General features: G+C 36.1%; 1 protein-coding gene across 1 annotated transcript in view; it reads left to right on the top strand.

Annotated features, from left to right (window-relative positions):
- The window catches only part of Thoc2 (THO complex 2), a 119,047-nt gene that overhangs the window by 63,638 nt on the left and 38,707 nt on the right, over positions 1-16,702 (top strand). The window contains exons 14-20 of the mRNA XM_031372621.1: positions 5,612-5,653; positions 6,254-6,384; positions 6,481-6,582; positions 10,905-10,989; positions 11,868-11,961; positions 12,347-12,427; positions 13,919-14,015. Of these exons, the coding sequence (XP_031228481.1) occupies positions 5,612-5,653; positions 6,254-6,384; positions 6,481-6,582; positions 10,905-10,989; positions 11,868-11,961; positions 12,347-12,427; positions 13,919-14,015 (632 nt within the window). The remainder of the gene's footprint in view (positions 1-5,611; positions 5,654-6,253; positions 6,385-6,480; positions 6,583-10,904; positions 10,990-11,867; positions 11,962-12,346; positions 12,428-13,918; positions 14,016-16,702) is intronic.

The following is a 16,702-nucleotide window of genomic DNA, read 5'->3' as shown; positions in this document are numbered from 1 at the left end:
GAGTGCCTGGGAGTGGAGCTTCCTCTGGGTGTTGTGGGACTGGCTGCAGAGCTTGCGCCCAAGGTCTGATCAGGACACCAGCTCAGACAAACTGGAAGAAACCTGAACCCCTGGGCTGGCGGAGTTCCTGTGTGCCTGGACTTGCTGGTCCCAGTTATTCCCAGTGTTGGGACAGATGTTATGTCCTCCTCACCTCTGATCCTGGGTGTGTTAGAGCGCCTGGGAGTGGAACTTCCTCTGGGTGTTGTGGGACCCGAAGGAACCTGAGCCACTGGGGTGACAGAGTTCCTGTGTGCCTAGGACCTGCTGGTCCCAGTTATTCCCGGTGTTGGGACAGATGTTGTGCCCTCTTGAGCATGTTAGTTGATTTCCTTTTTTTAAAATAGGTATTTTTTATTTACATTTCAAATGTTATCCCCTTTTCTGTCTTCCCTTCCCAAATACCCCCTGTTCCCTCCCCACTTCCCCTGTTCACCAACTTCCCCTGTTCACCTCCTGCTTCCTGGTCCTGGCATTCCCCTACCCTGGGTCATCAAGCCTTCACAGGACCAAGGGCCTCTCGTCCCATTGATGGCAGACAAGGCCATCCTCTGCTATACATATGCAGCTGTAGCCATGAGTCCCACCATGTGTACTCTTTGGTTGGTGGTTTAGTCCATGGGAGCTCTGAGGGTACTAGTTAGTTCATATTATTGTTTGTCCTAAGGGGCTGCAAACCCCTTCAGCTCCTTGGGTCCTTTCTCTAGCTCCTTCATTGGAGACCCTGTACTCAGTCCAATGGATGGCTGTGAGCCTCTACTTCTGTATTAGTCGGGCACTGTCATAGCCTCTCAGGAGACAGCTCTATCAGGCTCCTGTCAACAAGCACTTGTTGGCATGCATCCACAATAGTGTCTGGATTTGATAATTTTTTATGGGAAGGATCGCCAGGTGGAGCAGTCTCTGGATTGTCCTTACTTCAGTCTCTGCTCCAAACTTTGTCTCTGAAAATCCTGATTTCCATTGTAACTTGCATTTCTGCTTATATTTCTTTCCCCTTACCTGTTTTCTATGGATTTTCTTTCATGCAGTTTTGAATCATTACTATTAATTGTTTGGAGGCTTTCTAACTTCAAACTGCTCAGGGCCTATTATTGTATTTTTTACTTATTTTGGGGGCTAAGGATTGAGCTTGGGGCATTGTGTGTTTTAAGTGTGTGGTGTACTGTGGAGCTATGTTCCCAGCTCATTTTTCTTTTTAAGAAAATTTTATTAAAATTAATTATATGACAGAAAAATAAATTGTTAATATACAGTTCAGTGCCCTTTTAAAACTAAACACCCATGTGTTTACCACCTAAACCAAGAAATTGAATGGTACCAGCAATGCTGCTCCCTCATTTGTAAACAGACTATTTTTTAAAAAAAAAATGTGTCATAGAATGTTCATTTGATAGAACATCTTCAGCCTTAGATGCTTAATTTTAAACTTCTAATAAATTGTCTGTCTGTATATCTGTCTGTCTATCTATCTTATACCCATTGCCATAATCACCACAAATAATTAGTAGACTATTTTCATCACATATGCTGTTATCTTCTGCCACTTATGTCACTTTCCCCTGTGTTGCTGCTTTCTGTCATTATAGTTTGGTTTTTCTGTGATGTCATGTAAATAGAATTATATATTCTCTTTTCTGATTTCTTTCACTTCTGTTTTTGGTCATTCAAGTTATTTATCGCGTGTGTTAGTAGTCCTTTTGCTGAGTAATAATATCTCATTATATGGAAACAGAGTCATTGATATGTTCACCAGGTGATGAATATTTAGGTTATTTCTGTGAATAGCTATACTTTTGGGAGGCATGTTTTTGTGTTGCCAGAAGTGGGATTGATTAGTATAAGTGTTAAATTGTTGGGTGTTGTGGTGCATACTTTTAAGCTCAGGACTCATGAAGCAGGTGCAGTCAGATTTCTATATGAGTTTGTGGTCAGGCCAGCCAAGCCTACATACTGAAACACTCTCTTAAAACAGCAAAAAAGAAAAAAAAAAGAAAAAGAAAAAGAAAAACAAGGAAAAAAATTAGAAAACTTGTTTGACAGTGTTGGCAATGTTGATAGTATTTTACATTTTTGAGAACAATTATTTGAGACTTCTAGATGCTCTACACCCTCAATGACATATAGTATTATAATATTTAAATTTTGGTCATCTTAATGAGTTGTATCTTACTTCAAATATTTATGTATTTATGTTTATTAGCATACAAAGAAGTTGGTTTATTGTAATATTTTAAAAACATTTTATTTTTGTTTTTTTCCATTTATTGAAATTATAGATTTTTTTTCTCACACAGTATACCCTGATTGGAGTTTTCCCTCATCCTACTTCTCCTAAGTCCTCCTCCCCTCCCTTCCCATCCTCATCTGCCTCCTTTCTCTCATTAGAAAACGAAGGCTTCTAAGGGATAATAATAATACAAAATAAAATAAAGTGTGATAAAACAAAAACTAACACATCAGTATTAGACAAAACAAACAGAAGGAAAAGAGCCCAAGAGAAGGCACATGAAAGAGATACACTTACTTGTACACTCAGGAATCTCATAAAAACACTAAAGTTGAAGCGATAGTATATCTGCAAAGAACTTGGTGCAGACCCATACATACTTCTCAGTCTCTGAGTTCATATGAACATTGATCATGTTGATTTAGAGGGCCTTGTTTTCATGGTGTCTTGCATCCCCTCTGGCTCTTACACTCTTTTTGCCTCTTCTTCTGCAGGATTCCCTGATCCTTGAGGGGAGGGATTTGTGGTAGACATTGCTTTTAGGACTGAGTATTCTAAGCTCTCCCACTCTCTGTGTAATGTGTGGCTGTGGGTCTCTGTATTGGTCCCTATCTCTTGGAGGAAGAAGCATCTCTGATGATGGCTGAAAAGGCAGTTGAGTATAGCAGAATGCCATTAGGAGTCACTTTATTGCTTTTTTATTTAAGACCAGTAGTATTTGTTTAACCCTAGTCCCTGAGCTATTCTATTAAGTCTTTGGTTCTTCATCACCCGTGCTGGTTCCATTGTACTAGCATATCTTACATACCGGACACCATTGTATATCAATGGCTTTGTGACTGAGATGGTGTTTGATTCTCTTTTGGTAGTTTACAGATTTCATTCCTGTGCTAAAGGCACTAAAATGTAGAGGTGAAGGCTCTATTTAGGTACTAGTTTGACTTCTCCATGTTCAGTGAGTTGTGTAGATACTCCTTTTAGCAATGAAGACATACTGTTGCTTTGTGGAGAACAACCTATATTCTTGCCAACAGCCTGGGTTGCTTGGGGATTTTTATGGGACTCTAAAGGATCCAATCCCAGTACTGGAAATTCATTTGGTGGCAAGAAATGGCCATTTGTGATTCTGTCTAGCTCATTATTTGGTTATTTCCTGCAAGAGCAGGAAGTGTTCTTTACTGCTGAGCCCTCAAGTATTTGTTTTGGGACAACAATCCTTGAAGTTAATTTCAAGAAAGAACAGTTCCAAATGTAAAAAACTAAAGTAACATTTGAAAATATTTGTGATACTGCTAACCTGTAAGAAGCTGTTACTTTTGTGTGTGGGGTTTTTTTTTTGTTTGTTTTTTTTTTGTTTGTTTGTTTTGTTAAAGCTCAGGATGTAGCAAATGCTGTCTTATACTATTTTGTTCTGTCAGGTAGTTAGCATGATATTTGATTTCTCACTGCTTATTCCTGGGATCATGTGCTATACACATAAGTAAGGGAACTAATATACTCCATTTCCTCAGCTTTTTAAAAACTATATTTATGCTGTGTGTTCAAAAGCTCAGTGTATGGTACTTGGTAAATAACAGCCCCTTGGACCTACTTCCTTGTGTCTCTCTTTTGTTTCAGCATGGTGTTCATGGTGGCATTGACTATTGAGTAGTCTATGTTACCCCTGGTCTAAAAATGAACTAAAAGAAAAAGAAGATATATCTATCTATCTATCTATCTATCTATCTATCTATCTATCTATCTATATATATATATATGGTAGAATGTATTTATCTTTAAAAATTTGCTTGTGATTTGCATGTCCCCCTGATTATTTCTGTTTAATCCTTGCTGTAATCAATTTTTGATAGGAAGGTTTAGTGTTCTCCTAGGTAGCTTTGTTTTGTTTTCCATATTTAAAAAACTTTTTTTGCTTATGGAATATCAAAAATCAACATATGGACATTTGCAACTCACTTGAGTTACTCAGGGAAGCAAACCAGCTAAGTCAGTCAGTATGAAAATTAAGCTCATTTAAATCTCGGTGTAGTAGGAAAAGGGCTATCCTAACTGCCTTAAATGGTAATAAACAATAAAGCCTAGTTTTTCTATTTATGGCCTATCTTCATTTCTGCCTCCATTATATGTTATATGTTACAGGAGTTGCCAGTTCTCTTGCACAAAGAAAACAGCAACAAACAATAGCCATTTCATTTTTTCTGCCAGGCCACTCTTCTATAATTGCATTTCTTATTTGCTGACAAAATACATGTTGACTCAGCTGTATCTGTGAAAGAGAACCATATTTTCTTGAACCTGCCAATTAGAAAAAGGAAATACGTTGTCATGCATCTCGAATTATTGTTAGGTAAAGTAAAGCACTTAGATGCCTCTAATAACCTACTAAGAAGCATACAGAATGTTTGTGCTTGCATCCTAGCTTTCTCCTTCCTATGCTTGAGTTTTGAACTAGGCCTTTCCTTCATGTCTAGATTGTCCTTAGGTATCAGTTCTTTATTTGTACTTTTGGTTTTCTACCTTTATACACCTATACATGTAGACACCACTAACATTTGTTTTTTCATTTGTTTGTTTGAGACCAGGATCCTCTGTGTAGCTCCAGCTGCCTTGGAACTCACTATGTGTAGACAAGGCTGATGTCAGTCTATCAGAGGTCTGCCTTCTAAGTGCTGAGATTAAGGGAGTGAGCCACTCTGCTTAGCTTTCAGAGTATTCTTGTTAAGACAGCGCTGTCAAACAAGTCACTTCAAGGTTCAGCCTGTATTGGGATAGTACAGACCCAGGATCCCAGGATGTGATTTTTTTTTTTTTTTTTTTTTTTGCTATTGTCAGCAGTGTCCTGAATATTTTGGACTTACGTTTTGTTGAGTGCTTTGGTAGTGGTGAATTATAATGCAACTAAAGTTCATTTCCTTAATTTTGACTTTTGGTTACATCAGTATTTGATTTTTATTGATTTTACAAAGCATCAGTTCTCTATGCTTTGTAGATGCAGGAGGATCAAAAGTTCAGGGTCAACCTGGACTAGATTTGGAAATCAGCCAGGGCTTCATGAGACCATGTCTCTCTGTCTCTGTCTCTGTCCCGTCCCCCACCCCCCCCACACACATACATACAGGAATAACACTCCTCCTCAGATTTATACTTAAAGTTTATGAATTTAAAAAATTATGTAGAGATTAAAAATATACATGGAAATTTGAAATATTTATTCAATTAAGTTATAAGTGATAAGTTATTTCAAATGTATATGTATATAAAAGGCAAACAACTAATATATAACTTTTTTCAGATTATAAGCTAAGGCAGTGATCAAGTTTCTAACATTGTTTTAAATTTTAGTTTCAGTCTGATGGAAGCAAACAAGAAGATAAAGAGAAAACGGTAAGAGACTGAAAAAATAAATAATGGGCATGTTTGTCAGGATATAGCATGCCAAATATTTTACTGTGAACAAGACTTCTCTATCCTTAGAAATACTTACTTTATACTTTATATGCTCAGTACAGGATTTGGCAACTCATTGAACATTTTCTTTGTAAATGGAGGTAATTTTCTTTGTAATGGCAGATTAATATCCTCTTTTTGAAGATTTCATACTGTATAAGGAAAAAGGTTAAGCCTCTCATTGCCTTGTTACCATCTCTGCTTTTTTTTTTTTGTTTTTTTTTTGGTGTTTTCGAGACAGGATTTCTCTGTGTAGCCCTGGCTGTCCTAGAACTCACTCTGTAGACCAGGCTGGCCTGGAACTCAGAAATCCTCCTGCCTCTGCCTCCCAAGTGCTAGGATTAAAGGCATGTGCCACCACTGCCTGGCCTGTCTCTGCTTCTTTTACCTCATTAGGTGGAGAAAGACAGTGATAGGGTAGGGAGTGTGTGTGTGTGTCTCATTTAAAAATAATAATTGTTTTAAAACTTATCCCTATTTTGAGAATGTATTAAAATAAGCCTTGTAATGAAATAATTGTTTTTATTTTCTTTTTAGGAAATTATCCTTAGCTGTTTGCTTAGCATTACTGACCAGGTATTACTTCCGTCTCTTTCTTTGATGGACTGCAATGCTTGCATGTCTGAGGAGCTGTGGGGAATGTTTAAGACATTTCCCTATCAGCACAGGTAAATACTTATTCAGATTGTTCACCCCTATTAATTCTACTATGTTAACTTCTAAGCATTTCATATTTTCTAAATTTTTACCTCATTTTCTTAAAGATATCGTCTATATGGCCAGTGGAAGAATGAAACTTATAATGGTCACCCACTTTTAGTAAAAGTTAAAGCTCAAACAATAGACAGAGCCAAGTATATCATGAAGTAAGTTTAATTTTTTTTTTATATTTACCTCAAATATGTCTGGATAGAATTTGCTTTGTTTCAGGTATTTTGTGTAGTGTGTCAGTTTTGAGAAAGCTTATGAATATTTCTTAAAGTTATAGCTGATTACATATTGCAGCTAGAATGAGTTAGTTTTTATGTTAGCTCATTTAAATTATAAGTTAATGTTTTATTTTTACATTTTTTTAGATTTATGTTTGTGCATGGGGGGGTAGGTGTGGGTGTATGTATATCATGGCATGCACATGGAGGTCCGAACAGTGGGAATGGGTTCTCTCCTTACTTCATGTGTGTCCCAGGAATCAAACTCTGTGCATAAGGATGATATTCATTCTACTTTCTTATAAGTTATTAGAAGCTTATAAAAATTGTATACTTTATGCGAGTATTAGTCTAGATACTAAAAACTCTTCTATTTTCTTTTTTATTTAGATGGTTTTCTTTATTTACATTACAAATTTTATCCCCTATGAAAACCCCCCTATCCCATCCCCCACTCCCTGCTCACTAACCCACCTGCCTCCGCTTCCCTGTCCTGGCATTCCTCTACACTGGGCATCAAGCCTTCACAAGACCAAGGGCCTCTCCTCTCATTGGTGTCCCACAAGGCCATCCTCTGCTACATATGTGGCTGGAGAGATGGGTCCCTCCATGTGTACTCTTTGGTTGGTGGTTTAGTCCCTGGGAGCTCTGGGGAGGTCTGGTTGGTTGATATTGTTGTTCCTCCTATGGGACTGCAAACCCCTTCAGCTCCTTGGGTTCTTTCTGTAGCTCCTCCCCATTTGTTTTCAACAAGAATTTTGTCAGTTGTCCAACATTTTATAAACTCACTTACAGTTATTCTAATTAAATTTATGTTTTCTTTGGTTTCACTAAGTATAATAGTTTGCAGTGATACTGTTTTTGCCCAGTGACATTGTCTTTGGACATTGGCTACTGGGAAAACAGGCATGAACATGGCCATAGTTTGGTGTATAATGGACAGTAGACAGAATGAATGATCTAATTAAGTTAATAGGGGAAGAAATTATTGCTGGAGAGGCTTTTCAGTTTGATGAACCCGAGGGAGTATTATATTCAGAAGCCTATAGTTTCTTTCTTTTTTTTTTTTTTAAAGGACACTGGACGATCGTGTTTAGCAGTAGCAGAATTCTTATTTATTTATTTAGATTTATTTATTAATTTTATGTTATGTAAGTACACTGTAGCTCTCCTCAGACACAGCAGAAGAGGGCACCAGATCCCATTACAGATGGTTGTGCGCCAACATATGGTTGCTGGGAATTGAACTCAGGACCTCTGGAAGAGCAGTTAGTGCTCTTAACTGCTGAGCCATCTCTCCAGCCCCACAGTTTCTATCTTGCTGCAATCAAATCAGGTTTTGTGTATATATCTGTATATACGTATGATCAGGTCATTCAAATATGCACACATAAACTACTTGTGCTAGGCACTGAGCTGAGAGCTTTTTTAAAATAATACTTATTACTAGTCTTCTTTATTCTCTTTACTCTGTAACCACAACCTAAATTCTTTTATCTGGACTAGTATAGTAGCTTGAATTACTCTCCTATTTCAGAATCTTTGGGTGATTTGATAATACTTGGCAGGTTGTATGTCAAGCTTTATGGCATGGTAATGTGAGAGATAGTTCTTGATCTTTCCTACCAAACATCCTTCCTCATTTTCTAATGATGACACCTAAAGCTGTACTGAACTTACTTGTTTCCAAATGCACCATGCTCTCCTTAGCTTTACTTCTTTTGTATGTATTTTTTGTTTTCTTTATTTGTACAAGTTTCCCCTTAGCTTGCTTTTCCCTATCCATCTGGTGATTGATCTTAGAAAGTGTGCACGAGTGCCAGCTCTCCAAAGCCTCCACAGCACATACTGACAAACAGAATTGATTTGTGCCACCAGTACATCTTAGGCAAATTATGCTAGCATTCTACTTGTGCACATTACTATGATAGTGTTTCTTTTTGTAAGTATATAAAACCAGCAGATGAATGAATATATTGATTCTATATACAAATATTATTATATAGCATTTCTTTCTATTCCCAGCTTAGTTCAGGTACCATGGTGTTCTCCAGTGTGTCCATGTTGTGAAAGACAGAATTTCCTTCTTTTTTAAAGTGAAAAAAGACACTAGTAGAAGGAGAATTATTGGGGAAAAGAGGGATTTGAAGGAAAGGAAAAATGTTGACCAAAGGATACAAGATTTTACTTAGATGTAAGAAATAAATTTTAGTTACATATTACACTTCGTGGTGACCATAGTCAATAATAATAATGTCCATTGTAAAATTTCCTGGAGACTATGTTTTAAAGATTCACATCACAATAAAAAAGTAAGTTTTTTGAGATGAAAAACTAACAATTTGCTTGACAGATTTATTCTGTAATGCTTATATAGATTAAAAACATCATATTGTGCCCTTACAAAATACACATATTTTTTGAAGGTGTACATCCTGTTCTTCACACACTCAATTCTCTCCCAGAAAAGTAAAGTAACCAGTATTTAGATTCTTATTTATCCTTCCAAGTATGTATATAAGGTGATGTGGATATATTAATTATACTTTTAATATTATTGACTGGATATAAGTGCTATTCTCAAATTTGTTACCTTTTTAAAAAATAAATTTGTCAGGAATAATAGCATACTTCTCTATTTCTTGTACTTGGGAATCTGAGGCAGGGGATAATGACTTTAATTCCTGTCTTTACTCCCTGAGATGAGACTGTGTCAGAAAAATCAACAAACGGAAAAATAAAGCCACAGAAATTTAAAAAACATGGTTTTAAATCTTTTTCTTTAGTTAGGCTAGGCTTGAGAGCAAGAACTGCTTTTCATTTTTATATTCCCAATATTTAGTGCTTTGTCATAGTAAGGATTAATATGAATGAATGTATACATGAATGCAAATTTTTATTTAATGTAGAACAATATATGTAGAATTTTTTAATATACTTGGATTTTTGTTACATTTTAACTGTAGCTTAGCTGTTGCACCAAACTTTATGAATTTGCCACAACTTTTTACATTACATACTATATTAGTATAGTATTTGTATTAGTATAGTATTTGTATAATTTTATAATTTTCAAGTCATTCATTCTTCAACTGCTCATCGATTGTGTTTTATGTCTGACATTATGATAGTTTGAAGGTAGGACATCATCAAGAGAATATTTAATTCTGCTTATTTTCTCTTCAAGGTAATAAAGACAAATGGAATAGAATAAAAAGTATACAGTTTTATGTGAGTGACAAGTAGGAGAACCACCTGGAGCAGGGTTCAAAATAGGGAAGGGTCATGCTAAGTTAAAGGCCGAGGTGAATATGGTTTCAGATTTAAAACCAATGGTCTTTTTTCTCCATTGGCAGGGAACAGGAGAAACTGAGCTATAGGAAACAAGAAGGGGAAGCAGCTGATGATTAATTACATCATTTTAATTATTGGATTGCTTTTATCACAAGAAGCTTCATAACATAATTATATTATTACTTTAAAAATGGTTACATTCCTTGAGTTACAAATTGAACTTGTACTTTACTTTTACTTCATTATGTATTTTTGAATGTTTAGTGATACTAGATGTACATTCCTTTTAGAAAGCTTCTTTGATTTGTTCACTTTTTGTTGTTTATAGAGTTTCTGCGTTTATTATGTAACCATCTCCAAAAAAGCTTCACATTTTGGGTAATAATTATGTATTAGGATTTCACTGATACAGATTTTTAGAATCTTAGAAAACATATGCTAATCACAGAAGAAATAAAACATGAAAGGAATATAATTTATTGATTTTAAAAATTGTGCTTCTTAGCAGGGCCCTTGTGGCACACTCCTTTAATCCAGCACTTGTGAGGCAGAGGCAGGCGGATTTCTGAGCTCGAGGCCAGCCTGGTCTGGCTATACAGAGAAACCCTATCTCGAAAAACCAAAAAAAAAAAAAAAAAAAAATTGTGTATCTTGAATAAGAAAATGAGAGAACTAATTTCTGAACTGATAAATGAAACTTTGTAAATCTAAAATACATGTGATTCTTTTTTAAAAGTTTTCATGTATTTATATAGTAAAATGAGTTTTATCCTTAGTAGATAACTAGCATTTAACCTCTGATATTCCCTTATTGAGTTAACCTTTTGCTACGGAGTGGGTGAAAATGCAATTGTTTGCATGGATCTATTTGATGTATTTGAGTTTTCCACATAGTACAGCAAAGCTTATCAGCATTCTGAATAATTCTACTTAGTATGACCCTTGACATTTCTTTCCCTTTGTAGGCGTCTAACCAAGGAAAATGTGAAGCCTTCAGGAAGACAAATTGGCAAGCTGAGCCACAGCAATCCAACAATTTTGTTTGATTATGTACGTTTTGAAGTTAATATTATTTTAAGAGATTTTCCTTTTGATTGTCTTTATGTCAGTACAATTGGAAATGAACTGAAGTACATTTTAAAATGTTAGAATAAAAGCAGATGAAATATCACTTTTTGATAAAAACAAAACTTTTCATATACAGTATTTAACACATTGATCTGTTTTATAGTAATGTACAACAGAACTATTGTTAGGTTTTAGAAACATTTGGATAGCGTTTCACTTTGATTCCCTTTTAGCAGTGTTACTTTCTTTTTAAAATTATCTTTGTTGAAATTTTCATACAGTGTATTTTGATCATATTTTCCCCTCCCACAATTCTTCCCATATCATCCCTACCTTCTTAGTTACCAAACCCCGTGTTTTCTCTTTCACTTGGAAAAACAAACAACAAAGACAAAAAATATGTACCTGGGGTGGGGGGCGGGTGGGACACAGAGTCCATTTTAGAAAGATTCTAAATAACATTTAAAACAGGACTAGCCATTACTATTACAAAATACAAGTTTAAACCTCTTGGAATTGTTTCCTAGGTGGAAAATGTAGCCTTAGGAAAATACTTTATATAGCAATGATAATGTAAAATGTTTTATATAAATGCAAAACAGTAGAGGCACTTTGTTTTGTTTTCAAGACAAGGTTTCTCTGTGTAGCCCCGGCTGTTCTTGAACTCAGGCTGGCTTCAAACTCACAGAGATCATAGTGCCTCTGCTTCCTGAGTGCTGGAGTTAAAGGCATGTGCCACCACTGCCTGGCTAGAATCACTTTGATTATATTATTTCTCATTTTAGAAAAGTATAAACCTTACTTGGCATAGAAAATTTTTTTATTTAGTTAATGCATCTTACTCTTTCTTGATCTTCTAGATATTGTCACAAATCCAGAAATATGATAATTTAATAACACCTGTAGTGGATTCATTGAAATACCTCACTTCTTTGAATTATGATGTCTTGGCCTGTATCCTTTCATGTGGAACAAAATATAGATTTTATGTGTCCCTATATTTAAATGCTGAATGATTAACTTTTCTCTGACTTCCTTTAGTAATGATCTAAAGTTGGTCCAATTGGCTGATCTGTTGTCAGACCAAAGTATTGAAGAGGAAATTTTGTATGTGTGCATGTGTATGCATGCACATATGTTAGTGCTTTGTGTTGTATAAAGGGAAAAACACTCATTTTATCAAGCATGTTGACTCAGGTGGAATGTTACTTGCTAGGAGATGGGAAAGAGGGTTGTTAAATAATGAGTGTGGTGGCTATTTTCATTCCTCTCTGAAGATGTGGGGCTTTAAAGGTCTTTGTTACTGATGTTCTGATAATTTTTCCTTAATGTATGGAAGATTGTATCATTGAAGCTTTAGCTAATCCAGAAAAGGAGAGAATGAAACATGATGACACAACCATCTCAAGCTGGCTTCAGAGTAAGTACTTAGATTTTTCTCACGATGGTAGTACTGTCGGTGATATGGTGGTAACTGCTGTGCTTTATTTGCCTGCCTATGCTTCCAGGTGTTTCAGTGCTTAGTTCTCAAGAAATAAGTGCTATCTAGCCACTAAGCTTGTTCTGCAAAGTGTCAGAGACCTTGGGTCTGTATGGAGATTTACTCGAGAGATTTTTTTTTTTTTTTTAACTATGATAGAATTTGAGGAAGTTGTCTCTGGCCATTCTACCCTGGACTTGTTGAGTGTCATCTATTCTGGAAAGTTTAATGAGATTGGGCTGGGTTAGTATGTAAATAGGAGAATTTGGGGAAGCATTTGGAAGCTGACATTCCCTTTCTTTCTAGCTTACTGTTATTTAGAGATTACACTCTTTTCTTGTCTAGTGTATATGAATCTGAATTTCCCACTATACTCTAAGCTCCTTAAGTCAGGACTTAAGTTTGGTTTAACTATTTACAAAATTAGCAAATAACTGTTAAATATTATAGATTATTAGATAATCTTCCTCTTGACTTCACTTCATCACCAGGAAATAATAGAGACTTGGTTAAAATCGGTTTTCTAAGGTTGGCAGGGTGACTCAACGTTTGAAAGCATTGACTGGTCTTCGAGAGTACTCTGGTTCTAGTCCCAGAACTGATGTGGTCACTCACAACCTCTTTAAACCCCAGTTCTGGGGAATCTGACACCCTTTTCTGATCTTTGTGGGCATTAGGCATACACTTGATCTATAAATATACATGCAGGGAAGGCACCCATACATATTACAAAAAAGCATTCTGTTTTTAGCAAAATTACCTGTTTCTTTTGCTGTGAACAACTGTAGTATGTTCCTAGATGTAAAGAATAATTTCTGACTCAAAACTTTTTAGGGGTGGGCATTTAGTTGTTTGAGATTACTTAGTATTCTGTATGATTAAGTCCTAATTGGTCAGGGTGCATAGTATGAATCACTGCTTTAGTTTGTATTGTGACCAGGAGCAAGTCATGTGACCCATCTATTTTCAATTTATCTCATCAGTAGGCTTATACTAACCTAAGACAATTATTGTAATAACCAATATAATGTGCTTACTTATATATGCTTAATAAATATTAGCTATTACTATAGTAAAACTTCATTCAATTATACAGTCAAAATGTACAGGGCTGGAGAGATGGCTCTGGTTAAGAGCACTGGCTGCTCTTTAAGAAGACCAGGTTTCCCAGCACTTACATAGCAGTTCACAGTCATGCACACCACCTGTTCAGGGGACCTAACACCCTTTTCTAGTTCTTCCTTAGGTACCTGATAATGAACATGGTATGCATATGTTCATGTAGATAAACATGTATACACATGAAATAAAAATAAAAATGTTTTAAGAAATTATTCATAGCTCATTTTGCTTTAGAAACTGAATTTGTTGAAATTGTACTTATTATATTTTTTTGTCTGATGAACTATTTTTGTTTTTTATTTCATGTAGGTCTGGCTAGTTTTTGTGGTGCAGTATTCCGTAAATACCCGATTGATCTTGCTGGTCTTCTTCAGTATGTAGCCAATCAATTAAAGGCAGGCAAAAGGTAAATTATATGGAGATGAACTTCAATAACTCAAGCACTTCTGGTGGTGGTTTTGAAATGTTGAGAATACTGTTACTTTGAAAAACACATAGATTCAACTGGAATAGTTATTTATAGAATATGTATTTTTAAGGTAGAGTCTCACTATATAGTTCAGGTTGTCCTTAGAATTGAAATCTTCACTTAACATTTCAAGTGTTAGAATTGCATATGCACATATGTACATACACACACATATATGTATGTGTATATATATGTATATATATGTGTGTGTGAGAGAGAGACAGAGAGACAGAGAGACAGAGAGACAGAGAGAGAGAGAGAGAGAGAGAGAGAGAGAGAGAGAGTGAGTTTGTTTTTCCTTTAACACAGGGTCTCATTATGTAGCTCTGGCCGTCCTGGAACTCACAATGAGATCCAGGCTGGTCTTGAACTCAAAGAGACTCACCTGCCTGCCTCTGTCTCCTGAGTGCTTGGATTAAAGGCATATGCCACCATACCCAGCTATTGAATATTTAAGAGAAACTAGAAGTCAATACAGAGAGAGACAGTTTCTTTAGTACTATAAAATTTAGCCATATGTATACATCATTAAAACGACAGTAAGTTATTTTACTATTAAGCTTTTTCTATAAGGGATATACAGGAAAAGTATTTTTAAATATGAATTTGATATGTAAGATTTATGTGCTTCTTTGTAAATGCTGAAGTTTATTCTGCATCAGTGGCAGTGCTCAGGCTTTGAATAAATAGATTTGTTAAACATTAGTACTGGTAGATTATAATCAAATAGCTCCATATTGTTTTTAGAAGATTTCTGATAGAAATCCAATAAAAAAAAAAGCTCTTTGGTGTTTTGAATGGGTACTTTGCTATTTTGGCTTTGGGAAAAAAATTGAAGATAATATAGTTACTGTGATTTGACAAGAGACTATTTGTAGCTTTGTCATCATCTCTATCACTCCTGTAATTTACTTGTTTATTTTTACAAGGCATGAGAACAGTCATTTTAATCTATAGTTTAGTTTGCTTTATTGTCAATACGTATTTGTGGCCATTTAATTAAAGCATTTTTAAAACAGCTGAATGCCACATTTGTTAGTGTTACAGCTTGGATGGATTGGTAGTTGTGTATTCGTTTGCATAAAACTACCTGGTTTAAGAAAGCATGGCACACAGGGCGGTCTTGGCACTCACCTTTAATCCCAGCACTTGGGAGGCAGAGGCAGACGGATTTCTGAGTTCGAGGACAGCCTGATCTACAGTGTGAGTTCCAGGACAGCCAGGGCTAACAGAGAAACCCTGGCTTGGAACCCCCCCCCCCAAAAAAAAAAGAAAGAAAGAAAGAAAGAAAGAAAGAATGGCACATTGAAAAGAAGCCCCTGATATGAATATTAGGAAAGTATACCTTTGTTCAATAACTTGTATATATTGATAGTTGTACTTTCACCTTTGGAAGTACTGTGTAATTAGAGAAAGTTATAGAAGTCACAAAGTGTTTTTTCCAGTGACAGTTCAAAATGTTGCAGAATAAAGTACATCCCTAGCCAGGTGTGGTGGCAGATGGCCGTAAATCCAGAACACTTAAGTAAGAAGACTGTGAGTTCGAGGCTAATATGAGGTATATAGGGAGTCTCAAAAATGTATATATGTTAACACATAGCTAGAATGTGATGCTTATTTTACAAAACCTTTTACTTTAGGCTCAAGTACTATAGCATGCCACATTTCCCTTTTGTTTTTCTTTCCATCTCCTCTTTTTAAAGTATGAATGAATGTTTCAGGGCTTTATTTATTTTTATTACTTGGAGTTTTAGAGAGATGGCTTTTGGCTGTAAAAAAAAAAATGAGCATCCTGAATTGGAGGATGAGGAACTTGTTATTGGGGCAGCCATTGAAAATGCAATATAAACAGTAGATTAAGTGTTAGAGTTACTAAAGTTGGTGACAGCTGCACTTGTGTGAGCAAGTGACTCTATGCTAATATGCATTTTTAGACCATGGCTTAAGTAATTTACTCCCCCATTCATTCTGTGAATGATTTTGTGTTATTTTCTTCTTATTATGACAAATTTCTTAAAAGAAGCAACATGAAGCTGAGGGATCTTTTCTACTCAGTTCAGAGGTTTCAGTCTAGAGTTAGCAACTGTTGCTTTCGGTGTGCAGTATGCTGTAAGGTGGATGTACTGGCTGGTTTTGTGTGTCAACTTGACACAGGCTGGAGTTATCACAGAAGGGAGCTTCAGTTGGGGAAGTGCCTCCATGAGATCCAGCTGTGGGGCATTTTCTCAATTAGTGACCAAGGGGGTAGGGCCCCTTGTGGGTGGTGCCATCCCTGTGCTGGAATTCTTAGGTTCTATAAGAGAGCAGGCTGAGCAAGCAGGGGAAGCAAGCCAGTAAGGAACATCACTCCATGGCCTCGGCATCAACTCCTGCTTCCTGACCTGCTTGAGTTCCAGTCCTGACTTCCTTTGTGATAACAGCAATGTGGAAGTAACCTAATAAACCCTTTGTCCCCAACTTGCTTCTTGGTCATGATGTTGTGCAGGAGTAGAAGCCCTGACTAAGACAGTGGAACATCAAGGCTTAAGGGTGTTTGGGGCAACAGATTTATCAGCAAGAAAAGGAAGAGCCTGTCTTTCTGTCTCTCTCTCTTTCTGTGTGTGTGTGTGTGTGTGTGTGTGTGT

This window comes from Mastomys coucha, chromosome X, assembly GCF_008632895.1.
Source record: "Mastomys coucha isolate ucsf_1 chromosome X, UCSF_Mcou_1, whole genome shotgun sequence".
Taxonomy (NCBI): Eukaryota; Metazoa; Chordata; class Mammalia; order Rodentia; family Muridae; genus Mastomys; species Mastomys coucha.
The sequence above is the reverse complement of the archived record's forward strand: the minus strand, read 5'-3'. Positions and strand labels throughout refer to the sequence as shown.